Source organism: Anticarsia gemmatalis, chromosome 30 (assembly GCF_050436995.1).
Source record: "Anticarsia gemmatalis isolate Benzon Research Colony breed Stoneville strain chromosome 30, ilAntGemm2 primary, whole genome shotgun sequence".
Lineage (NCBI taxonomy): Eukaryota > Metazoa > Arthropoda > Insecta > Lepidoptera > Erebidae > Anticarsia > Anticarsia gemmatalis.
Window position 1 is genome coordinate 588,378 of NC_134774.1, and position 27,449 is coordinate 615,826.

General features: G+C 38.3%; 2 protein-coding genes across 7 annotated transcripts in view; one reads left to right on the forward strand and one right to left on the reverse strand.

Moving 5' to 3' along the window:
* LOC142985413 (alpha-1,6-mannosyl-glycoprotein 2-beta-N-acetylglucosaminyltransferase-like) overlaps nucleotides 1–27,449 on the reverse strand; it is a 63,580-nt gene that overhangs the window by 22,780 nt on the left and 13,351 nt on the right. For 2 of the 6 annotated variants that reach the window (XM_076133561.1, XM_076133556.1), the window contains exons 2-6: nucleotides 18,808–19,034; nucleotides 15,626–15,673; nucleotides 13,240–13,296; nucleotides 8,858–8,956; nucleotides 8,284–8,423 (exon numbers count right to left, since the gene is read on the reverse strand). In XM_076133561.1, the coding sequence (XP_075989676.1) occupies nucleotides 8,284–8,423; nucleotides 8,858–8,956; nucleotides 13,240–13,296; nucleotides 15,626–15,673; nucleotides 18,808–18,922 (459 nt within the window). In that variant the 5' untranslated portion in view covers nucleotides 18,923–19,034. The remainder of the gene's footprint in view (nucleotides 1–8,283; nucleotides 8,424–8,857; nucleotides 8,957–13,239; nucleotides 13,297–15,625; nucleotides 15,674–18,807; nucleotides 19,035–27,449) is intronic. The other 4 variants (XM_076133559.1, XM_076133562.1, XM_076133558.1 and 1 more) reach the window with 3 other exon arrangements.
* Nucleotides 798–6,004, forward strand: LOC142985599 (uncharacterized). Its single transcript, XM_076133874.1, has 7 exons — nucleotides 798–832; nucleotides 1,384–1,534; nucleotides 2,285–2,386; nucleotides 3,229–3,380; nucleotides 4,095–4,166; nucleotides 4,679–4,790; nucleotides 5,765–6,004. Exons 1-7 carry the CDS (start codon nucleotides 798–800, stop codon nucleotides 6,002–6,004), a joined length of 864 nt encoding a protein of 287 aa, XP_075989989.1.

Here is a 27,449-nt window from a genome sequence, read left to right on the forward strand (position 1 = left end):
TAATATAAATGCGGCCAAGTGCGAATCGGACTCGCGCATGAAGAGTTACGTACCAAAAATAAAACACGTTTATGGTATGGGGAACCGCCTTAGCATTTTAATGTTTTAGTGTTCGTTGTTATAGCGGCAACGGAAATTCATCATTTGTGAAAACTTCAACTTTCTAGCTGTCACGGTTTATGACGTTATATGGCCTTATGACTCTCGAGAAAATCTGAAATCTCGAGAATAGCTGAACCGATTCGCTGGATTATTTTTCTACTTTATTCCTTGAACCACGAGGATGGTTGTTACAGAGAGATAAATAGAATTTCATAGTCCATACTTATAATACTATAAATGAAGTAACTCTGTCTGTCTGTCTGTCTGTCTGCTACTCAATCACGCCTAAACTACGGAACCCATTTGGATGAAATTTGGTATGATTTTGATACCCGAGAAAGGACATAGGGGAATTTTACCCGGGAAAATTACGCATTTTCATGGGAACAGTCAAGTGGCGGACGAAGATGCGGGTAAAAGCTAGTCTACTATAAAATTAAGGCCATCATAAAATATAACCTCTTTTAATAGTCAGTCAATAAAAATTTAAAAACGAATTCTCTGCTCATTTATCTGTCAAAACTGTCAAATATTATATTGCGTTTGTCAAACGAAGATTGTATTATAAAATCTTTTATTGCTGTTTTTTAACAGAAACGTTTAAAAGGCGTAAAATGCTTTAAGCATTATATTTGATTCTATTTTAGGCAAAGATTATTGGAATCAATTTATATTTCACATAAAAAGTTTTCAAAATGCCTACCAAAGAAGCTCCTTATAGGAGACGGCCGTTAGTATATTTCTTTAGCAACTAATTTCATTCACTAGTAGAAAGATCAGTGAGTTAAGCAACTTCTACCGCGGACTGCCACTAGATGGGTGGTTGTTCATGCTTGCTACACATATTCGGTTCGACAATATTTATCGAACAACAAAACCGACTCGACTCACAGACTGATGGCTTTATGTGCACTTCAAAGCACGGAAATAGATTCTTCTATGTATGATAAAATGTATGGATGTGAATGAAGCAAGGGAAGTTTGTAAGGACCGTAGCAAGTGGCGTTCTTTGATCTCTGTCTACTTCTATGAGAAAATTTTGTAGCCTCCGTGGCGCAGTGGTTTAGGTCACCACGCCAATACCACTGCGCCGGGGGGTCGTGGGTTCGATTCCCACTCGGAACAATTATTTGTGCGATCCACAAATAATTGTTTCGGATCTGGTTGTGCTTTATGTCCGCTGTTTGTCCCCGCGACACAAGAGCAATAAAATTCTTAGTGCGGGAGTTGTATTTTTAAAGGAAAGAAAAAAAATAAAAGGATTTCTGTGTGTTGTTTCAGTCGCTTGCTCCCATGTTTACAAACACCACCGACTCTTTACGAGTTGACTGCCGCGATAGTGGACAGTCTGCCACTGCCACGAGCTTTCAAATGGAGCGAGGAAGAGGTTGCTACTTGGATGGAAGAAGTAGTAGGGTACCCTGAGTACAGAGTAAGTAGTCCAGAAATCTTATCTAATACTTATCTATACTTATATTATAAAGCTGAAGAGTTTGTTTGTTTGTTTGAACGCGCTAATCTCGGGAACTACTGGTCCGATTTGAAAAATTCTTTCAGTGTTAGATAGCCCATTTATCGAGGAAGGCTATAGGCTATATATCATATATCATCACGCTACAACCAATAGGATCAGGGTACCAGAGAAAAATATTACAAAAACGGGGAAAATTATGATTCTCTTATGAGAAGCAAGCGAAGTTGCGCTGTCAGCTAGTTGATCATAACCAGTTGGTTTCACCAGGCGCTATATCGTCTGTGAGCTAAGCAACCGTTGCCGCGGTCATTTTATAGATGGGTGGTATTGTGGTATTTGAAGAGCAGATGCGCTCATAGCCAGTAACTATTCAAAATGTAATGTTTATGTCAAACTTAAACGCTATTGAATAGATAAACTACCGCTAAATGTACCTCAGAAACCGGGGGTTAGTGATGCGAAAGTTTTTTAAAGATTTTAATGCAACCATATAATCTTTATACATATAATTCTTCTGTAAGTGTGTATGTCACTGAACTTATCTTAAACGACTGGACCGATCTTGATGAAATTTTTTGTGTGTGTTCAAGGGAATCTGAGAATGGTTTAGATTCACAATTTTGTTCGCTGGACAATGTTTTTGTATTTAATTTTTATGGCAAAACAACGTTTGCCGGGTCTGCTAGTAATCAAATATGTCTTTTCCAGGACTGTATTCTAGAAAATCATATAAACGGATTGAGACTACTGTTTCTAGAAGATCCGTCCAATTTACCTGAAATTAATATTCATGTATTTGAACATATTAAAGTAAGTATATGTTACAAAAGATGAACGTTGTTGTTTTTCAATTTGTGAGTATATACACAAACTGAAACTTGACTGCCTCCGTGGCGCAGTGGTTTAGGTCACCACGCCGATGCCACTGCATCGGGAGGTCGTGGGTTCGATTCCCACACGGAGCAATTATTTGTGCGGTCCACAAATAATTGTTTCGGGTCTGGTTGTGCTTTGTGTCCGTTGTTTGTATGTTTGTAAAAGTCCCCGCGACACAAGAGCAATTCTTAGTGCGGGAGTTGTCTTTTAAAAGAAGAATATAGATGTTTGTTACTCTTTCACGCAAATACTACTGAACCGATTCCGATGAAATCTTTACTAATATTTTAAAGCTGAAGAGTTTGTTTGTTTGAAAGCGCTAATCTCAGGAACTACTGGTCCGATATAAAAAAAATCTTTTAGTGTTAGATAGCTCATATATTGAGGAAGGCTATAGGCTATATGTCATCACGCTACGACCAATACGAGCAGAGTACCAGTGAAAAATGTTACAAAAACGGGGAAATTTTTGACCCATTCTTTCTTATGTGACGCAAGCGAAGTTGCGCGAGTCAGCTAGTTTGGTATATAGGTAGCTGAAGACCCAGAATAACACATAGGCTACTTTTTATCCCGGAGTTCCCGAGGGATCGGGATTTACACGGGAAGAGTTTCTACGAAGTCGCCGATCTTCTTCTGTCGTGTCAACGACTCACCATAATGCATAAATACAATAGTACATTTATTTATATACATAATGTACTTAAACAGTACATTTAGTTACTTAAACAGTCGCCGATGGCTTCTAGTGTTAACATAAAACTTTGGTATTTCAGAAAATAGTAGCCCATGTTCGCAAGGAATATTCAACAGATTTCATCAAATTTGCTCGAAGTGTCGGTGTGCCGCCGCGAAAGCCTTTAACACATATCACTTGGTTCAAATCCCGGACTGGGCCTACTTGGGGAATTAGGCAGAATTGGACCAGGTTTGAACAACTTAAGTAACTTATAGAGACTTAACTTACTGAGCTCTATTTCCTTCGCTCATGTGTATACTATACATAGGAGGAGATCGTGGTTTAGTTAACAATAGCGCCGGATCAATCTCTGAGGTTAAGCTGCGTTTGCCGAGGTTGTTTTGAGGTTGGCAGATAATCTGATACATGTCAAGTTCCTCCGTGTTCCAAAGCACTTTAAATTGTGGGTTCCGGCTGTTATTTTCGAAGACCTTTGACAGCCGTTAACAGTAGTCAGAAGTTTGAAAGTCTGACAACAAGTCTTTCCGTATCGTGTTATAACCCAGATAACTGGATTGTGGAGATCCGATAGGCAGACGCGCCATGTAATACACGGGTATCCAGCGAGGCTAGAAGCCGACTCCAACATAGTTGGAAGAAAGGCTAGACTAATGATGTGTACAGTACACACGAATACAGCATTGCTTCGAACGCAACAATTTTTTGATTAAAATAGATAATTCCAGCACTTGTGTCACGGACTTTTAAGGCGGTGATTTGTGCCGCAACAGAAACTGCTTACTCCCGACAATATCAAGAAATTTAGCACTACGATGTGACATTTGTTCGAACCAATCGAATTTGATTTTCGACTCGATACTGTCGGGAAGCCTGCTGGAAAACGACCGTTACTTGGCTTTAGGTATAACTGAAACAGTTTTTCATAAAACTTTTGTTTTTTAGATGTGATGTCCTTCGTTGGATGAAGATAATAGATCCCGAGCCAGTTTATATGAACCACTGGGATTTAGTATGGTAATATTAATTAAAAATAAATTTATTTAACTTAATTATTGTCCCACTGCTTGACAAAGATCTCCCGAAATGAGGGAAGGGTTAGGTGTTAAATCCACCACGCTCGCCTAGAGCGGTTTAAAGACTTTGCAAACCTTCAAGAACTATGTCGCCAATTTTCACCTCCGGTTTCTGACGTACATTTAGCGGTGGTTTATCTATTCAATAGCTTTTAAGCTCATAGAAACATGACAGTTTAAATAGATAAACTACCGCTAAATGTGCCTCAGAAACCGGGCGTTAAGGTGCTCCTACACAGCAGTTATATAACGTTATACAACATTGTGTAACACTATAACAAAACAATTTTAATAAAATTTTAAAACAAATTTGTTTAAAAACAAATGTTATAAGTCAGTTTCTAACGTTATATAACTGCTGTGTGGGAGCACCTTTAGACATGCAAGGTTTTGCGATGTTTTCCTTCACCGTTGGAACAAGAGTACAACTACAGCAGAATCACTTTGTTCTAGGTATCAAAAGCCGGACTTCCCAAAGACCCTATTTGGTAGGATACCTAAATACAAGGAGCCACAAGTCTATCCACATTACGTCTCCACGATGGAAGAATGTACCGAGTACCGGGTAACTATAGTCTCTTTACAAGCCTTCGCATTTTCTTTGGGACATCACTAATGCCTGATTTCTGAGTACATTTAGCGATGGTTTATCTATTCAATAGCGTTTTTTTTTGTATGAGTTTAAACGCTATTGAATAGATAAACCACCGCTAAATGTACCTCAGTAACCGGGGGTAAATACGTCAATTATTAAGCTGTCAAAAGACTGATAATATAATGGACAGATTATAATCTATACTAATATTATTAAGCTGAAGAGTTTGTTTGTTTGTTTTAACGCGCAAATCTCGGGAACTACAGACTCGATTTGAAAAATTCTTTCAGTGTTAGATAGCCCATTTATTGAGGAAGGCTGTAGGCTATATATCATCACGCTACGACCAATAGGAGCAGAGTGGCAATAAAAAAAGTAACAAAAACAGGGAAAATCTTGACCATTCTCTCTTATGTCACGCAAGCGAAGTTGCGCGGGTCAGCTAGTGATACATAATAGCCAACTTTAGACACACACTCTATCGCGCATGAAACAACAATCGCGCGTGAAAGAGCGCGCGTGTAAGGGGAAAGGAAAGAGCACGCGCCGCGCTCATCTGTCCGCGCCCGCGAAGAAAATCGCTCTCGAAGAGCGCGCTGCTTTCCCGCGCGTAATACTGTACGCTCCTAAGAACGTGCGATAGAGTGTGTGTGTAAAGGTGGCTAATCGAATTCGATTTCGTCGGGAGAAAGCATTTAAAGAATCTATACTAATATTATAAAGCTCAAGAGTTTGTTTATTTGAACGCGCTAATCTCAAGAAAAGAAAAATACCATTTATCGAGGAAGACTTTAGGCTATATAACATAACGCTACGGCCATTAGGAGCGGAGTAGCAACGAAAAATGTTACAAAAACGGGGAAAATTATGACCCATTCTCTCTTATGTGACGCAAGCGAAGTTGCGTGAATCAAGTAGTACTAATATAATTCTCAATTTCACAGTTACCCCGAAGATTCAGTATCTCAAGGGAAGTCCCGTCAGATGACCAGTTCATTTGGCTAGAACACCGTCCAGGGTCACCTTCTAAAAAGCCAAGTGAAGTAAAGAAAGCAGAACCCAAACCAAAGCCAGTCCTTGGCGCCAGGTTGATGCCGAAGAAGATAAGCCTGACTGGATTAACTGGCAAAGACCTGATTCTGGCCAGGAGACTGATGCCTAAGCCGAAATTTTTGGCCCGTTGAAATTGGACTCATGTTAACCTTAGTTTAGATTACGACTCTTTCTTATCGTATGGTTAGTGGTCAACCTAGTGTCAAAGTTGTTCAAGCCGCCCTTTGACGTGGCTTAACAACTGTGAACTTAATTGACAATAACCGGGACAGAGTTTTAACGTGCCCTAACGATACGCTCAGTTCAAATACCACTATTCCGTCACCCATCTATGCAATGCCGCGCCAAGGGTTGCTTAACCTATGTCGTTTACTTTTAAGCCAAACTCCGGGCTAGTATTGAGAGTATTATAAAGTAAATTTCAAAAGACCAATAGCACTATGCCCTGAACTAGAACGAAACCTAGTGATCAGTCGTTTATACTAAAGTCCAGAAAAATATGAACAGTTCAGGAATTTTTGTCGTAGTCTAAACTGCAGCTTTGAAGATGAAATATGGCTCATTGAGTTTGTAATTTATTGCCGGTTTTGTGGTGTTTGAAATATATTTATTGTAACTTAAATTATAGATTGATTATTTAATGCACTTGGCCAACGCCTAAACCCTCTCACATTACCGGAGCTCCTACCCTAAAATATAAAAAAATCTATGGATGTGTGTACAATACACAGGAACACTCTCTATTCCTTTACTCTCATACTTTTAGGACCGACCCAGGACTCATACCCGAGATATTTTGCGCGACAGCCGCATATACTACCAACCGCGCCACAGAGGCAGTCCATACGTAGCACAAAATATTACTAAGTAGGTAATTATACTATCTCTATGTATATGTTACTGTAAAAGCCCGAACGGTGGTAAATCCTAAGATTTTCCGGTATAACCTAAGATTTACCAACTCGCAATGGTAAAAGTCCGAACAATTATTTTATTTCGAACTTTTACCTATATTCACTTGATGATGTCGAGATGTCGCCGGAGCCCCGCTTCGCGAGGCTCCTCCTTCTGGGTGGTTAAATAAAAATAACCACGAAGAGCGAGCGAAGCGAAGCTCCCACCTTAACCTTCTAACCTAACCTACCCATGTCGCTATGCCCAAAACTCCTTCTTTATAACTATGTCACAGTATATAATTATACCGTGAAATAGTTATAAACATAGTTATGAAGGAGGATTTTTTTATATATCGTAACATAGTTTTTAAACTCTGGCTTGTTCGGACTTTTACCATTGAGAGTTGGTAAATCTTAGGTTTTACCGGAAAATCTTAGGATTTACCATAGTCCGGGCTTTTACAGTAACATATATAACTCAAAGGTGACTGACTGACTGACATAGCGATCTATTAACGCACAGTCCAAACCACTGGACGGATCGAACTGAAATTTAGCATGCAGGTAGATGTTATGACATAGACATCCGCTAAGAAAGGATTTAGATCAATCCCATCCCTAAGGGGATAAAATAGGGGATGAAAGTTTTTATGAAACTGTCACATTTAAACCGATTGGGCTGAGACTTCGCATGCATAAAGCTACTATGACGTAGGCATTCCCCAGGAAAGAATTTTGATAAGGGGATAAAATAGGGGATGAAAGTTAATATGAATATTCTGTCCGAAGTCACAAACCGAACGAAGTAGCATGCAATAGCTAGTTCATCTATAAGTCATTATAAGATCACTTGACGCTGCTAAACGCTGACTGCATCTGGCATTCAGCCAATGTTATTGAATTAAGACCAATAAGTTATTGATTACGGATATTTTAAGTGAAATAAGCCTCTAATCGTAACGCCTTTCTCCGTCAGAATGTATGTTCAGGAAGGTTAGAGAAATGTGGAACAAGTAAATAAATAAATATCATTGGACAACTCACACACGGTCATTTGATTCCAAACTAAGCAGAGCTTGTACTATGGTAACCAAATAACTGATAAACATACTTATATACTTCTAAATACATACTTATATAGATAAATTGACATCCACGAACAAGGGTTTCTTTATTTCGGTTTAGCGATGTATTTGAGAGAATTTGTATTTCTTTTAAGATAGAAAGAGGCGGTTGAAGGGAGAATGAAAGGGATATAGAAAGAGCTGGAGATGGAGGGGGGGGGGGCTGAGAAAGAGAGAGAGAGAGAAGACTATTGCGTCATGAAATTCATCGCTTTCTATGCAGAGTTTTATAATAATAAGTAAATAAATAAATGATAAAAAATAATAATCAATATCTTAAACAATGACGAAAAGGGAGAGGCCTTTGCTCAGCAGTGGGATACAGAAATTAGCTAGATAAAAAAAAAAAAATAATAATAATAATTAATAATTCTTCGTTAAATCACATACCTGTATGGCTATAATGATGGTGTCATTCGTGACTGGGCCGAAGATATCTTCGTTATACACCATCTGAGCATCGTTGTACCTCGTGATAGCTCGTACGATCTCCGTGATATTCTTAGTAGCTATCTTCTCTGTGGAGTTTGCTGAAATATGAAGAATATCAAGGGTTTACTAATGATTCTATTTTTCACTACAACCACAACACCCGCATTAAGAATTGCTCTTGTGTCGCGGGGACTTTAACAAATATAAGACAGATATAAACAACGGACACAAAGTACAGCCAGACCCGAAACAACTACTTGTGGACATGTTAGGTCGGGGAAAACGTCTTTTCACATTATAGTATGTATGAACTTATAATGAAATCTCTTCGGCTTCAAGAATCACAGATGAGTACACGGTTCATTAGGTTTCTTTCAGTGAGCTCGTGAGGTACACAAATATCGAGCTTTTTTGTGTAGAGAAAAGATTTTATTACAAGTTCATACATACTATGATGCGAAAAGACTTTTTCCCCGACCTAATATGTAGTGATTTGTTATGAAGCACCCAAAATTTTGTACCAAATACTCACCAGTAATATTTCGAGGATGTACAGTAAGGTACTTGTGTAACTCCGGCGGTACCAGCGCGAGGACCTGTTCCGAAGTCTCGTTGGCATTCATCAGCTCTTCTGAAAGCAATCGAGACGGTTAAACGAAGTTTAACGAAGTATGGAACAAAACAGCGGAAAATCACGGAGTTTTTCTTGAAATAACGAATGAAACTTCGTGAAAATTCCGAAATTTAACGAAGAGTGGAACAATACAGCGGAGTTTCACGGAGTTTTTTTTAAATAACGAATAAACTTCATGAAAATTGGGATTAGCGTAAAGAACAGATTTCACAGTCACTTTTAAAACGTTTTTTTTTGTGTTTTTTATATACCCCAAAATTATGAATAGTGCATTTCAAATGTTTTCGCTGGGAGCTATGAGTGACATGTTAGTCTTAAATTAATGTTATTTCTAGCAAATTTGGTACTTTAGTTTTTAGCAAAATCATTGCTATATTAATAGATGGTGGATCAGAGGCTAAGCAGCCTATACCGCCGATGATACAAAGATGGGTGACCGTTTTGTGGTATTTAAGCTGAGCGTCTTCATGCTCCGGGCGCATTTTAGTGGATTCAAATTAAGATAGATAGCATTTAGACTATGGCATTCATTTTTAAATAACTTTGGCATTATCCCGCGGTTTCTGAGATACATTTAGCGGCAGTTTATCTATTCAATAGCGTTAAAGCTCATACAAAAAAAAGTTATTGAATAGATTAACTACCGCTAAATGTACTCAGAAAGCGGGGTTAAGTTGACCACTAACCATACGATAAATGGATTTATAAATTACTATTATTTGAAATGCACTAATACATAGATATTGACACCATTTCTATTACCAAGGACATATATATCTTATCAGTACTATAATAGTACCTGATTTTATCTCAAGTGTCTCACTGTGCTACACTAAAAGAATCTGAAAATTCTTTACTTTGTTATATTTATTGGAATTTAGTGTAGTTACCAGTCTGACAACTTAGCAGAACGTGTTCGATTAATCTACATTTGAATTGATAGTTAAGTGTCTGTCCAAAATCAAAACATTTATTAAATTCAGGTCAAATGCTGACTCTTATGATAGTCAATGATACAGAGAGTGAATTTACCGCCAGTTCGGAAGGTAGGGCCAATGAGAAGAGCTGCCAACAAACTCCTGGACACTCTTTTTAATCACCAAATGGTTTTAACAATATAATTATGTCTGGTATAAAACATTGATGGTGTAAGGAGCTGCTACCAACACCAAAAACAAGTCACCTTAGCAAACAGGCAACTATTCACTGTACTAATAAGCTGGCTCTGTACTAAGTTGTCTCACTACTTTAATAATAAAAAAATGGATTTGGGATAGGGAGTGTTGCGTGTTGTACGCGTGTACAATACAGACAACAACTGTCACGTACGGCCATCGGCCAGCATCAAAAAATATGTATTTTTGAAGCTGTCCATACATACATAGATGGCAGTGTACAGATTCTTTTAGAATAGCACAGATTGTAGTTTCCCAAGTTTTTGAAGACAAACAGAAGATATTTTTCGAAGTAATTTTAGCTCCATCAAGAATAACATTTAGAAAATATGTACAGACGTAAAAAGTTGTTAGTTATAGCTTAATTTGCGTAATTAGTGACACATATCTTAACCTTATAACATAGAAAAGTGCGATACATTTTGTTTTTTTTTTATTTAATTTAAAGACGGTGGTTCAAGCGAGATATAGACATGAGACTACGACAATAACTTGACTTTATGTAATAAATAAATAAATAAATATCATTGGACAACTCACACACGGTCATTTGATTCCAAACTAAGCAGAGCTTGTACTATGGTAACCAAATAACTGATAAACATACTTATATACTTCTAAATACATACTTATATAGATACATTATCATATGAAACAGTTCGCAGACATACAGAGACAGGAGACAGATCGTAAGTAAAGTCTATCTTTCTCTATCTATCGTACGGTTAGTGGTCAACCTAGTGTCAAAGTTGTTCAAGCCGCCCGAAACGCCTTTGACCTGACTCAACGACTGTTATCTTTATTGACAACAACCGGGACCAACATTTTACGTGCCCTCCGATGCACGGAGACTCTCAGTTCAAATACTATGCGGTCACCCATCTATAGAATGACTGCGACAACGGTTGCTTAACTCACAGATCGTTTACCGACCGGTGAGCACAAGTGACGGTCGTAGTCTCGTGTCTTTGTCTCTTGTCTATGTCACGACTTGAACCACCACTTTTATTAGAAATACCGTATTAATGGGTACGTTACGAAACTCCGAGTAGCTACTTTTCCGTTACAAAGCTAAAACTGGGCTACGAAAAAGGTACAATCAACTTTATGCCAATTTTAGGATATATCCTTTTTTATAATAGGAAAACAGACATATGTACATACATATATACAGCGACTTTTCGTAGTTATCCAGAGTTAAGTAACATGGATTTCCATATATCTATCTAAGATCATCCCACCGGCTGAAAGGAGGCAAAGACCTCACCCTTATATTCTAACCCTCTCATTCATAAACACACTATAAACCTATTTTAGTTAAACAACTACTAAAATATGTTTTCTCTTTCTCATTTCGCCAAGGAGTGAAAGAAACAAAACACTTTATAAGCCTTTCATAACTTCATATATTTTTATGAATAAGAGGGTAATTCGTCGATAAGTTCTGACCAGTCTTTTTGGACTGCGCTACGATTTACTTAAGTATATTTTAACCCTTATTTAACACTCCTTATAATATAAAAGTATATATATTATATACAATAGCAGATACATTTAGCAACGATTAAAAACGACAGTTTAAATAAGCACATAAAAATAAGACAAGCTGTTTTGCGATTTTAAAGTAATCTGAAATATTGCCACCGCTAAGCTTTTTCTAGATAGATCCTCTATTTATATCCAAAGAAACTAATATCTGAGAGTTACTACAAACATATTAGGTTCGACATTAATCGGCCTAGCCGGGCGGCAAAACCGAATATGTGTAGATGAACCCGATCGACACAAGCCGAACAAGTGAGTCGAGTCGGTTTTGTTGTTCGATCAATATTGCCGAACCGAATATGTGTGTAGCAAGTCTGACAATTTATAATTTGTACAGCTATTTTCAATGCTCTATCTATCCACTATTTACTTTCTGAAAACAAGAATTAACTATAATTTTATCCTTACTTCCCCTTCTATAACCCATGCATATATTGTAATTGAAAGTCTGACAACCAGTCTCACCGAAGGGTATCGTCTTATAACCCAGGTAACTGTGTTGTGGAGGTCAGATAGACAGTCGCTCCATGTAAAATACTGGTATTCAGCTGCATCCGGTGAGACTGGAAGCCTACTCCAACATAGTTAGAAGAAAGGCTAAGCTGATAATGAATGATTTAAGATAGCAATCTTTCTGTCATATTTGATAGAACATTGAAAACGGCTTTTAAAGTGAGAAGAACAGCAAGGACTAATCGCAGTGGCAAATATTCTGATTCATTTAAAATCGCTAAGACTAAAGTTATATCGCAAGTAACAATTAAGTGGCACATGACACTAATAGTACCAAAGTCTTATAATCCGGTTCTTCCCCATGAAGTAACACATGAGTGTTATTATTAATTAGTACAAACTAATAATAATATCCTCCTACCCGATAACCGGCTGCGACCAATTTCATTGAAACTGACCAACTGTGCAAGACTTTGTTTATAGTGTCCAAGTGTGTGCACAATACACAGGTACACTCTTTATTGCTAGTCTAGTCTACGACCCCAGCTTCCTAGCTCTGGGCAATATCTAAAGAAATGTTATCAGAAAATCTCTGAAAATACATTTTTGCCCGCACCGAGAATTGCTCTTGTGTCGCGTGAACTTCTACAAACATACAAACAACGGACACAAAGCACAACCAGACCCGAAACAATTATTTGTGGATCGCACAAATAATTTTCCGTGTGGGAACCCACGACCTACGAATTGGTAGAGTCATGGCGACCAGCTTAACACAGTTACTTGCAATATAACTTAAAGTTAAGTTCATATGACCGCGCGGAGCCGCGCAGAATTTTCGACCGAGCGGTACAAGATCGAAGTAAACAGCTAGTATCGTCAACATCACCGCGCGATACCGCGCGTCGCGCTACGACCCGCGCGCTAGTTCTTGAACCGCGAGTAGCCGCGCGGTTTCTCGGTTCTGTTACCACGCGGTGATGTAGACAATACTAGCTGTTCACTCCGATCTTGTACCGCGCGAACATATGCACTTAGCCTAAGTCTTTAACCCAGAGCTGTACAAAGCTCACGACGTAAAGAAAATAAAAGAAAAAAATCATAAACCTTGATTCTGTAAGATTTGTTTAACCGACTTTGAGTCCGTTAAGGAGGGGTTAGTACCTGAAAGTATAGTGAAAGTTAAAAGTTTAGTAGCACTCGTGTAGATAACATTTGCTTGTAAAAACTTGCCCTTAAGTGAAAAAAACCAGTCCATTAAAATGCTACATTTTTAAGGCATTAAATACCTCCGGTTTCTGACGTACACTAAGCGGTAGTTTATCTATTCAATAGTGTTAAAACTCATATAATAAAAACGCTATTGAATAGATAAACTACCACTAAATGTACTCAGAAACCGGGGGTTAGCTCTTTAATATCCGACTGCTGGGCAAGGGTCTCCTTTCGTAATGAGGGAGGGATTAGGCCTTGAGTCCATCAAGCAAGTGGGGACTTTTAGGTCTTAGCTGGAGTTTTTCAAAGAACACAATTTTATTTTCTTATGTGTAGGGTCAGTAAGAGCTTAAGTTCAAGTTTGTAGAGTCGCCACCCTTGTCCCCCGTCAACGACCGCTTTTTTCAAGATGGCGATCCCTTTTTCCAAGATGGCAGCCGAAAGACAAGTATTGTAACCCCACAGACTTGAACTTAGGCTTCTATTGACCCACCCTAACACATTAAAAATAAAATTCCGTCCTTTAAAAACTGCAAGCCTTACCGTAACCTTTCAATGGACTATAAAAACTGTCTGTTTTCTAGCAAATATCCTCTACACGAGCAAGAAGAAGAAAAGAAAAGAATGAGAATGAAAGAACAATGATATTATTCTAGTTAAACTATAGTAGTTTTAATATATAACGAATAGTTTACATACTACCACAGAAAAACTAACACAAGAGGAAGGGCAAGTGGGCGTGGCGCGCGTACTACACGAAGTATGTGTAGCTATACCTACCCTAGTACTAACCTAAGAGATGACACTAAAAGCACGTAGATACAATTCCGACATAAAGCACAAAGTATTAGTGCAAAATACGACTCTAACGTCATTAAAATATGGCTGGTTATTTTAATTTGTACTAGTCGTTTATTTCTTTTCATATTTCAGTGTGCGTTAAATGTCATCGGCTGAGTTTGGCGACAGCCATTCAATGAAATAGTATGACATTTCCTCTTGCATTAGTTATTCCGTGTATACTACTAAAAGCCGTATCAATAATTTTAATTTAAAATCTAAAACTTTACATCTTCAACAACTATCAAATTACAAAATAATTTATATAGATTTATCTCTATAACAGTTAAAAGGCAGGAAATATTAGGAAATGAAAAGCCACTTTTACACACACACTCTATCGCGCATGAAACAACAATCGCACGTGAAAGAGCGCGCGTGTAAGGGGAAAGGAAAGAGCACGCGCCGCGCTCATCTGTCCGCGCCCGCGAAGAAAATCGCTCTCTCAGAGCGCGCTGCTTTCCCGCGCGTAATCCTGTACGCTCCTAAGAACGTGCGATACAGTGTGTGTGTAAAGGAGGCTAATAGGTAAAGGAAAAAGAATACATGATTTCCTTAATCCCATACGACAAATCTATATGAAATAGGTAGGTATATGACTTTACTCAGATGTGGTTACTAATACAATGACTTGTGAAAAAAACCCATAACAATAAAAGGAAAAGTGACATTTGACTGACGCACAATAATTTGATACTGATACCTATGTAGCAAAAGGTGACGCAATGGATTGTTGACGAGGTCATTCTATGGATGGGTGACCAGGCATGATTTTTGAACTAGCGTCTCCGTGCTTCGGAGGGCACGTAAATAGTCCCTCTTGAATTTTGTTAATAGTGTTTAAGTGTTTGCACAATACACAGGTACACTCTCTATACCTTTACTCTCATAATCTGTTGGGACGGATAATTAGACCAGTAAGAGGTCAAACCCAGGATTTTCACCTTTACGTACTCTCCGAGGCACGGATATCTGGGCAATTTACGAAGCATTTCTTGGAGGAAAAGCTAAGGAATAATTTTTGGTCCGACTCGGCATTTGAACTAAAGCCCTCTCACTCTCATTGCGCCAAATGGTCCAGAAAGTCTTAAATAATGTTGTCTGATGATGGGAAGAGCTTTTAACGTACATACTAGAACACAATATACAGGGTGTCCCAAAACGCAACGTCCAGCTAAAACAGGGTAACAGAATTGACCAAATAGTTTTCAAACAGCACGGGATAGATTTTTCTGGTTTTTCACATGATGGTTCCAATCAATCCTGTCACTTATTTTCGATTTGACGTTGTTTATGAGACACCCAGTACAGACGTACCGAGAGGATAGACATACAATCAAGTTATAGTCGCAACTGTAACCTTTGTAACCAAGTACTGACATATATATGACGAATAACATGAAATGAGATGAAAAAATAAAAAAATAAAAATTAAAACCTTCGAACGGATCATTAATCTGACTTTCCCATGCTTTGTTAGTATAATCTGAAATAAAACGATTAATTATGATTTATGACGAGAATGTTATACTGTTAATAGCCACCTTTACACACACACTCTATCGCGCATGAGACAACAATCGCGCATGAAAGAGCGCGCATGCAAGGAGAAAGGAAAGACTACGCGCCGCGCTCATCTGTCCGCGCCCGCGAAGAAAATCGCTCTCGAAGAGCGCGCTGCTTTCCCGCGCGTAATACTGTACGCTCCTAAGAACGTGCGATAGAGTGTGTGTGTAAAGGTGGCTAATAGATCGTGTCATACGTACAGTGTTGCGTGTTGTACACGTGTACAGTACAGACAACAACTGTAAGACTTGCTACACACATATTCAGTCGGCATTAAGATATATTCCCAATTGTCTCCTCTACACTGTCACCCCGGGGTGACAACTGGGAATAAAGTTGGAAGAAAATTCCCAGTTGTCGCCCCGGGGGACAGTTAGAGGGGACAACTGGGAATATATCGGCATTAATCGGTCTAGCCGGGTGGCAAAACCGAATATGTGTAGATGAACAAGATCACAAGCCGAACAGATGAATCGAGTCGGTTTTGTAGATCGGCCTTAAAGCTTGTTCAAATTTTGGTAAGATCATGGTATATGACAATTAAATGGGTCGTTAGTTACAAGAAAATTATGTTAGAAATGTTATTCAATGGAAGATGGATTGGTGAATTATTACCTTATTTCATTTACAAGTTAGCTGCACAAATTTTATATTTTATAACAGTTTAAGACGTAAACAAAATCAGACTAGGTTTGAATGCTCCCCGTCATATGTGCAGTGAGTGTGTGTAGGTAACAGGTAGTGTCTGATGTAGTGTCGCGTGTGTCCGCACACACACCGACTGTCAACTATGTATGTACGTGACAGTTGTTGTCTGTACTGTACACGTGTACAACACGCAACACTGTACATATGTACAGTGAGTGTGTGTAGGTAACAGGTAGTGTGTGATGTTGTGTCGCGTGTGTCCGCACACACACCGACTGCCAACTATGTATGTACGTGACAGTTGTTGTCTGTACTGTACACGTGTACAACACGCAACACTGTACATATGTACAGTGAGTGTGTGTAGGTAACAGGTAGTGAGTGATGTTGTGTCGCGTGTGTCCGCACACACACACCGACTGTCAACTATGTATGTACGTGACAGTTGTTGTCTGTACTGTACACGTGTACAACACGCAACACTGTACATATGATGCAGAGCATACTTTATGATTCTACATTAATAGCGCCTAATAAGAGTCGCCTTGAATTTGTAGCCAATTCATGTCATTAGAACAATTTTCTTAACAGTCGGTAATTTTAGATGAAACTAGCTGACCCGGCAGACGTTGTTCTGCCATATAAAAAAAAGTGTCACTTAGGGGTATGAAAAATGGATGTTGGCCGATTCTCAGACCTACTCAATATACTCACAAGATTTCATGAGAATCGGTCAAGCCGTTTCGGACGAGTATGGCAACGAAAACTGTGACGCGAGAATTCTATGTATTAGATTATCAATTTGTGCAGCTACTTAGATGGTTATTTTTTTTGTTATATAAATGGATATATCTGAATGAATAATGTATTAATGTTATTAGTATAGTTGCCAAACAACTTGAACAATTTCGCTACATCATAATGAACGATATTTAGTTCCGCTTGTAAATAGCAGTGCGTGTGGAGGACTATTGCGCTTGGATCGCTCGATTGTTAGAACAGTCAACCGAGAGTCCTCTGCACTGTGTCTACGTTCAGTTTGATAACACCTGCGCGTGTTCAAGTTGTTTGACGACAACTATATAAATGACACATGAATCGTCGAGTTAATAATTTCAAACTAACTTAACCAAAAATAATCTCATAAAAATATTTTATTCGGATTGCAAAATAAATGGCCCATTAATGTCCCACTGCTGGGCAAGGGTCTCTTCCCGTAATAAGGGAGCGGTTAGGCCTTGAACACAAACTGGCCAATTGAGGTTGGGTTTTTTACTTTTCAATATCTTAAACTTGGACTTCATTGAAAAGTTTGTTCATAAAAGTGCAAAGACCACAAAAAATAGACCCCTAAAAAGACCCATAGGACATTCAAAAAATAACAAAATACTTATACTTTTATAACTGTTTAACACAAGTCCTTTTAACTCAAACTCTACGTAGTTACGCTTCCCCAAAAATCCGTAAAAAAAATCTGCAATAAAAATTATTATTTACAGTTATTGGAGGGGAAAATACGCGCCATATATGTTTGTATGTCTGAATATAGCAACAAGCCACTGTGTAGATATAGAATGAGCGCAGGAGAGCGGGCTATAGATACAAGAGATTTAGGAGCGCTTGTGACGGCTCTTTCTCTTTCTCGCTTTCAGCTCGTTGCTACATTCAGACACATTAAACCTTTTAATAAGACTGCAATGAAAAAATATAACAATGAAAAATTTAAGATTTTGTGCTTTTTTATTTCTTGGAGTTTCGGCCAGATTGACCAACTATTTTTGCCCCGAGACCAGAGAGCGTTGGTGTCAAAAACGATATACGACTAAAGCAAATAAAATCTTTAAATTTTCATCGCAGTTACAATTCCGTTTTAATTCTCAAATGAGATTTTTGTAATGGATACTATCTGATATTTGTTAATTCGAATAATTCAATTAGTTTTCATGTTAATGATATGGCGTAATGATTAATTAGTATATTTCTAAAGCTGCAATGACAATGATGATGATTTAACTAAAAAGCAGGTTATTTTGGATCACTACAGGAAAATTTTACTTTAATTGTACTAATATATACATTTACCCTGTAAGAATTACATTTCAAGGTAAATTAATAAACTCTAAGTTCAATAATTACAAAACCTTCACTTCTAAGAAATAACTTTAAATCTAATCTAATAAATAATAAAATCGCTTAGCATTACACACCCTGTATATACTTCTCAAATGAATATCATCCGCTAATCATAACACCCTGTATATATCTCTAATAGTCTCTATACATGTTTAAAAACTAGTATCATCCGCTAATATATACTATACATAATAAACAACAACCTGTATAGAATCCAAAAAAAACCTTTCTTATTTCAACACCCTATATATTAAAAAGGTAAACAGCACGTACCTCCATCTCTATACATCCCCCCGCTAGAAGCGGAGAGCATAATCTGTAGCCATAGACAAAACAGCCCAAGTATAACCACGACTCTCGCCACTGATGCATATTTTAACCGTGGCATTTCGTATTATCTATCGACAGATGTCGCTAGGTGCATCTTAGTACGTAGTTAGCCTGGCGGCCGGGAGATGGCGCTGTGCATTGCTCTTCAAGCCATTGTTTGAAGGATTTTTCTGGAAAGATAGAAAAATGTTTATATATTATTGATTTATTAGATGTGTACATAATATCACGCTTGTTTTATATCTATACTAATATTATAAAGCTGAAGATTTTGTTCATATGTTTGTTTGTTTGTTTGTTTGTTTGAACGCGCTAATCTCAGGAACTTCTGGTCCGATTTGAATAATTCTTTCGGTGTTAGATAGACCATTTATCGAGGAGAGCTATAGGCTATATATCATTACGATACGACCAAAAGGAGCAGACAAGCAATAAAAAGTGTTACAAAAACGGGGAATATTTTGACCCATTCTCTCTTATGTGACGCAAGCGAAGTTGCGCGGGTCACCTAGTATATAATAAGGTTAAGGCATAGGTGAATTAAAAAACTATTAATCAACGTTAGTCTCATGTAATAAGGGGCAAGCCTATTGCCACTTGCCGTTTACCGATATAAATTAGAATAGATCAATAATAATATGCCCGAACTGGGAATCGAACCCCAGACCTCATTTTCAGCAGACAGACACTCTACCGACTGCACCACAGAGGCAATAAAACATCTGGCTCCAATCAATCGAAAACCTTACTCATTCATACAATCAAACTGAATTATGATTAGTAATAAAATATGGAAGCAATTGTAATACTACGATAACAATTTTTACTACCAGTTCTAACAAGAGAATCAAATAAAAATCTAGTTTCTATCAGCTGTAGGTTAAGATCTAAAAATTTAGGCACAGTCAACTTGGGTAACTTTGAATCATTTGGGAAACATTGAACGTGGGAATTTGAACTAGTTTCGATTAAATTTCATATGAAACCAACACAATAGATAAAAGTTTGCAAAACTAAAATGAATCTTTATCAATTGTGTTGGTTTCATATGAAAAAATAATCGAAACTAGTTCAAATTCCCACTGTCAATGTTTCCCAAACGATTCAAAGTTACCCAGGTTGACTGTACTTCTATTCTTTACTATTTCTTTTTAAAAGACAACTCCCGCACTAAAAACTGCTCTTGTGTCGCGGGGACTTTTACTAACATACAAAAAACGGACACAAAGTACAACCACATCCGAAAAAAATATTTATTTGTTTATAGTGGCCAAGTGTGCACAATACACAGGTACACTCTCTATTCCATCACTCTCATAGTCTGGTGTGACGGTACACACGACCAGTGAGAGCTCAGGCGCAGGACCGACAGCTTTACGTCCGAGGCACGGAGGTCTTTGAACACAACTTCCTGACTCCGGCAATCTCTGAATATTCTTAAAAGAAAATCTCTCAATTTTGATTGACCCAGGATTCGAACCCGAGACCTTTTGTGCGGCAGTCGCATACACTACCGACCGCGCCACAGAGGCAGTCAAAATTGCCCGCTAACCATGCGAAAGTATAACTATAAATTAAAAATTTCAATAAAAAACCCTTCATACTTTTTATAGATTGGCTAGTTAGGTAAAGACATTCAAATATTCCCACCACTAACTTTCTCAACATACGAAGCTATTTGAGACCCCATCCGAGTAAATTTCCTCTCCTCCCCTCACTTTAACCCCCTACAACTTTTTGACGGCTCAACGGATTTTCAAGAAACATGTCTAAGAACACTCGCACATAAGTAACCTTTAACAAAAAAAACTAAATTGAAATCATCGCATCCGTTCAGGAGTTATGATACCACAGACGACAGACAGACACACACACAGACACGTCAAACTTATAACACCCCTCTTTTTGCGTAGGGGGTTAATAATTCCGTGAAATCATTCCACTTTGACGAAATAGCGAATAACAACTAGTTTTCCGCTAAACTATCGATCATACAGGTTCAATACCTGTCAATTTAACAAGTAGATAATAAAATAACAAATCACTGTTATCACCTGCGATAAATAAATACGTCAAGTGGACTTAAATTGTCAACAATATTTTATACGCATATAAAAGATAAGGTGGCACCTCCCACGCAGGTAACTGCAGGTTCGAACCCGAACACACCAATGACTTTTCCAAGTTATGTGTGTATTAGAAATAATTATCACTTGCTCTAACGGTGAAGGAAAACATCGTGATGCAACCTTGCATGGCTAAAAATTGTTTGATACATTTATAGAGGGCATGCAATGTCCCCAATCCGCACTTGACCAGCGTGATGAACACAAGGCCTACCCCCTCCCTCGTTTGGGAGGAGACCCTTGCCCAGCAGTGGGATAGTAAAATGTTAAAAAAAGAAAAAACATATAATACTTTTACGCAAAAAGCAGCGCGTGTCCACAGTCCACTTAAGAAATATGTTAAAGAACCTTTAGCCATGCAAGGTTTCATCACAATGTTTTTCATCAAACATCTACAAAATGTCCGCACAAACTTTGCTTAACCTACGGATGGTTTATAGCTGAGAGCGCCTAGCTATGAGTCTATGAGCGCCTCTGTTCGATCCTTTCCTGCGTCTTATCTATTATCACCGACAATAACACGGATAATCTAAGTTAATAAAGCAATACTAATTAATTGGTCCTTATCACTGTACTATTTGATAAGAGAAACAAATGTTTGATCTTGCTGTATTATCGCGATTAGATAAAGAAATAGTTTAAAAGGCTATTTTCATTGACTTAGAAAAAAAAATTAACAGTAGCCGCGCGGATCGATCTCTAAGGTTCTCACCGGTCAGTAAACGATCTGTGGGTTAAGCAAACCTTGGCGCGGTCATTCGATAGATGGGTGACCGCATAGTGGTATTCGAACTGGGCGTCTCCGAGCTTCGGAGGGCACGTTAAAAGTCGATCCCGGTGGTTGTCAATTAATGTCGTTAAGCCACGTCAAAGGCCTTCGGGCGGCTTGAACAACTTTGACACTAGGTTGACCACTAACCATACGATAGGTTAATAAGAAGACTGAATTGCTGTCTTTTTTAATCATTTTCTAAGGAGGTGAGTACTAAAACCTCTGAGCTATGATAGCTAAAACAAATAAATTAAACAAGTCAATAGTAATAAAAGAGAAAGCTCCAATAACACGGTCCACTGATGGTGTTAGATAACTTGTGACGTCACTCACTATGCGCACACGCCGGTATATAAACGTTGTAAATTATTTATTACCAGTCAGTTTAAGCCAGGTCAAAGGCCTTTCGGGCGGCTTGAACAACTTTGACACTAGGTTGACCACTAACAATACCATGAGGGAGACCAGTCAGTCTTTGGTTCCAATTATATCGATCTAATTTACCCATTGGGGATGTTTTAAATGGGGTATTTTTTAGATATGTATGCAATTTGATTCCTCGAAAAAAGACAAGACCTTAGTGTCTTAGTGTGAACACAGGTTCTCTATTCCATTACTCACATCGTTCAGTAGGATGACTCAACCGACACGACCAGGGAGAGGTCAGGCGCAGGACCGTCGGCTTTATGGAGGTCCATGACCTCAACTTCCTAACTCCGGGCTATCACTGAAAGTTTTTAACAGAAAACTCGGACTTTTTGTTTCTATCCGGGATTTGAACCCGAGGCTACTTGCACAGCAGTCTTTTACACTTCAACATTTTCAGAATGATGAATACATTTTATTTTTAAAATATACTTACATAGTGGTCCCTGCTAACAAGAATAATATAAAAGTGGTCCCGGACAAAGAAAAGGTTGGGAGCCCCTGGTTTAGCAGAATTTAGTAGTATTATCAAAAAAAAACTTAACTTTAACACAACCTGAGAACAGAACCCAAGACTGGTCATCATTTAAAACACCTCTAAAAGAACTGCTTAGAAAATGACTGTGTCGTTTGAACCTTTTTTTCCAGCAGAAAGGTTTTCATGAAAACTCATAAGAGATGGTACAGCAGAATTCAGGATTATCGGCATAAATACATCTTTATCTAACCTGAAAACCGAACCAGGGACCGATTTAGCAGCCATTTAAAACCTCTAGGAAGAGTGGTAATAAAATGTGCCCTATTCACGTCTTTTTCATCAAATAGGTTTTGAATTCGTTATTTGCGTCATCAATACGTCTTTACCCAGTTTGAAAACCGAACTGGTTAACGATTCAGCAGTCACTTAAAACATCTCTGGAAAACTGGTAAGAAAATGTGGCCTATTCACCTCATTTTCATCAAACGAGTTTTCACACTGATCATAATTCAACTATATTTACCGCAAGGTCTTCCCGTATAAGGCAGTCAGTAAAGCTTGTTTAGCAGAATTTGGGATTAAAGTCTCAAATACATCTTTACCTAGCCTGAGAACCGAACTAGTGACTGATTTTGGGGTCATATCAAAAAAACTTTTACAAAAAAGGTATGCAACGTCCCACACCCGCACTTCGCCAATGTGGTGAACTCAAGGCCTTACTCCTCCCTCATTCCAGGAGGATTAACTGACATTAACGGGTTAAATTTATTTGTACACTAGCTGACCCGCGCAACTTCGCTTGCACATAAGAGAGAATCAAGATTTTCCCCGTTTTTGTAACATTTTCTACTGGTACTCTGCTCCTATTGGTCGTAGCGTGATGATATATAGCCTATAACCTTCCTCGATAAATGGGCTATCTAACACTGAAAGAATTTTTCCAATCGAACCAATAGTTCCTGAGATTAGCGCGTTCAAACAAACAAACTCTTCAGCTTTATAATATTAGAAGAATAGAAGTATAAATAAACTGTTAAGAAAATGTGGCCTATTCACCTCATTTCCACCAAACAAGTTTTCAATCATCATAATTCTTCCTGCAAGGTTTTCCGTTTAAGCCAGTCAGTAAAGCTGGTTTTAACGCCATTAAACATGTAACGCAGGTGACAATGTTTTACCGCAATAATCATTAACTAACTAAGTCTCGAACGATAGTAAAAACCTTATGACTAAGACACGTGCAAACATGTGATCTTTGTATTCATATAGTACTACTAGCTGACCCGCGCAACTTCGCTTGCGTCACATAAGAGAATCACAATTTTCCCCGTTTTTGTAACATTTTTCACTGGTACTCTGCTCCTATTGGTCGTAGCGTGATGATATATAGCCTATATCCTTCCTCGATAAATGGGCTATCTAACACTGAAAGAATTTTTCAAATCGGACCAGTAGTTCCCGAGATTAGCGCGTTCAAACAAACAAACAAACAAACTCTTCAGCTTTATAATATTAGTATAGATTATTTACAACTATACGACAAGTTAGACGATGTCTCTATATGGATAAATAAATACCATTGGGCAACTCACACTTCTCTCTCTCTCTCATCGTATGGTTAGTGGTCAACCTAGTGTCAAAGTTGTTCAAGCATAAGGCCTGTGACGTGGCTTAACGATTGTTATCTTAGTAGACAACAACTGGGACCGACTTTTTACGTGCCCTCCGAAGCACGGAGACGCTCAGATCAAATATCACTATGCGGTCACCCATCTATAGAATGACCGCGTCAACGTTTTATCAACCACCTATTCTAAACCGCTGGGGGATGATTGATTTTGATCTATCTCGTAGAGTTCAGCCAGCGTTTGCAATGTTTCTTTACGACTTCGCGTTACATATCTTTAAATTATCAATTACTAGCTTTTACCCGCGACTTCGTCCGCTACCTTAATTTTCCCATTATGCGACATTTTCCCGGAGTAAAAAGTAGCCTATGGCCTTTCTCGGGTATCAAAATAAATGAATAAATAAATAATAAATATCATTGGACAACTCACACACGGTCATTTGATTCCAAACTAAGCAGAGCTTGTACTGTAACCAAATAACTGATAAACATACTTATATATGTACTTACTAGCTGACTCGCGCAACTTCGCTTGTGTCACATAAGAGAGAATAGGTCATAACTTCCCCCGTTTTTGTAACATTTTTTACTGATGCTCTGCTCCTATTGGTCGTAGCGTGATGTTATATAGCCTAGCCTTCCTCGATAAATTGGCTATCTAACACTGAAATAATTTTTCTAATCGGACCAGTGGTTCCTGAGATTAGCGCGTTCAAACAAACAAACTCTACAGCTTTATAATATTAGTATAGATGAGAATCAGAAAGTCCAAGAATAGGGAAGTTGATCAATTTTGGTAGATTGTAAAAACGGCCTCCGTGGCGCAGTGGTTAAGGTGGCCGCCGCGCCACTACCAGTGCGTCGGCAGGTCGTGGGTTCAATTCCCACACGGAACAATTATTTGTGCGATCCACAAATAGATGTTTCGGGTAGTACTTTGTGCCCGTTGTTTGTATGTTTGTAAAAGTCCCCGCGACACAAGAGCAATTCTTAGTGCGGGAGTTGTATTTTTTTTTCATCATCTGTGGAATGTCCGCGATAACGTTGCTTAACCTGATCGTTCACCGAGCTCGCGTATCTTCAATGTTATAGCTTGTCCGTAAGTGTCATCTTCATTCATAAAGTGTCGTAATGTTAATAGTCTCATTGTTTTCAAGTTTAATGTTAAAGGAAAACGTTGCGAGGAAACCCGAGTAGCTAGTAGAACTGGTGTTTGAAGTGTGAGTGAATTCTTTCAGTGTTAGATAGCCCATTTATCGAGGAAGGCTATAGGCTATATCTACGGTCGGCGGACTAAAGAACATAAGTCAAAAAGTCGAACTTTACGGGAACAATAAAAACGTTTTTTAATCCGTCTTGCAATTTTCAAATTGTGCGAGGCTGATAAGGTACACCACTTAGTATGCTGGGAATTATTTCTCAGTGACTTAAGTGCTTTAGTCACATGGCGTATTGAATTATTTGAAGTCGAGAGACCTAATAAAAAAATATCGATTTTTTTGACTGATGATTTTTTGACGATATATTATATCGTCACGCTACGACCAATAGGAGCAAAGTATCAGTAAAAAATGCCACAGAAACGAGGAAAAAATTCACCCATTCTCTCTAATGTGACGCAAGTGAAGTTGCGCGGGTCAGCTAATAATAATTAAAATAGACTTTATTTTTAACAAAAAACTAAGGTACTCCACATACATCTCTGAGAATTTCTTTTAACAGCAATACTAAGGTACTTTACATACATACATACATACATACATACATACATACAAATCACAAAGTTCTATTTACGGTACATTTCGTTTTGAAACCTCGTCGGAATATCAATAAGGGTAAATAATTTGACCGTGACTGAAAACGTGTCACTGACATGGCGGCTAGGGTTGACAGACATTTATTTATAAATTCCTTCCCGCATTTTTACCCGTTACTGTCCCACTGCTGGGCAAAGGAGACCTTCCGAACGAGGGAGGGGTCAAGCTTTAAGTATACCGCGACTAACATATTTTTTTTATATTTGACGAAAAAGATTCTAATTTATACATTGCGCATCTTCATTTCAGTTTTTATCAAAAATGCATTCGATTATTTCTTCGAAAATGTATTTAAAGGGCGTCCTCTCGAGGTGTCGGACCGACATTGCTGGGCTGGCATTCTTTGTCTGCATAAGTAGGGAGGCTAGGCAATAATTTAGGCGCTTGGGATCCAATGCTCTTAACTACTAGAAACCTAACAAACTCTGGATCTACCAAAATACACTATCACAAGATTAATAAACTTCTAAACGTGCCAACCCTATACATTTAAGTATTTAACTGTCAAAACAGTGGTCATTGTGTTGTAACGGGCTTTATCAATGGCATTCATTAACCAACATTATTTTAACTTGTCGTCTCACAAGTATGTACCAACATGGTGATGTTTTACACAATTCACATAGATTTATATATATAAAGAATAACTACGCAAAGAGGCTATAACTGTCCCTAGAGGGAGGAGTGAGGAGTCCAAAGACAAATTGAAAAGAAAGTTAAGAAAAAAAAAGTGATTATCCCCTATTTTAACCCCTTAGGGCGTTGATATCCAAAACACGTGTCGATTTTTTTCAAACGATAATCCAAAAAATTAAGTACCGTGCTTCTAGCTCCGAAAATGACAATCTTCCATACCAAACTTTCCAAATTTTAACTTAACAAATTTCAATAGGGTTTTTTTTATGAGTTTATACGCTATAGATAAACTACCGCTAAATGTTAGGTATCTAACAATAGGGGGAAAATGAGGAGCTCGTGGCTTAGTTAACAACAGCCGCGCAGATCGATCTCTGAGGTTAAGCTATGCTTGCCGAGGTTGTTCTGTGGATGGGTGACCATCTTATACATATCGAGTTTCTCCGTGTTTCGGAAGGCACGTTAAATTGTGGGTCCCGGCTGTCATTTTCGAAGATCTTTGACAGTCGTTAACAGTAGTCAGAAGCTTGAAAGTCTGACAACCAGTCTTACTGAAGGGTATCGTGTTATAACCCAGATATTGGGTTGTGGAGGTCAGATAGGCAGTCGCTCCATGTAAAACAATGGTATCCAGCTGCATCCGGTGAGACTGGAAGCCGACTCCAACATAGTTTGGAACAAAGGCTAAGCCAATATATAT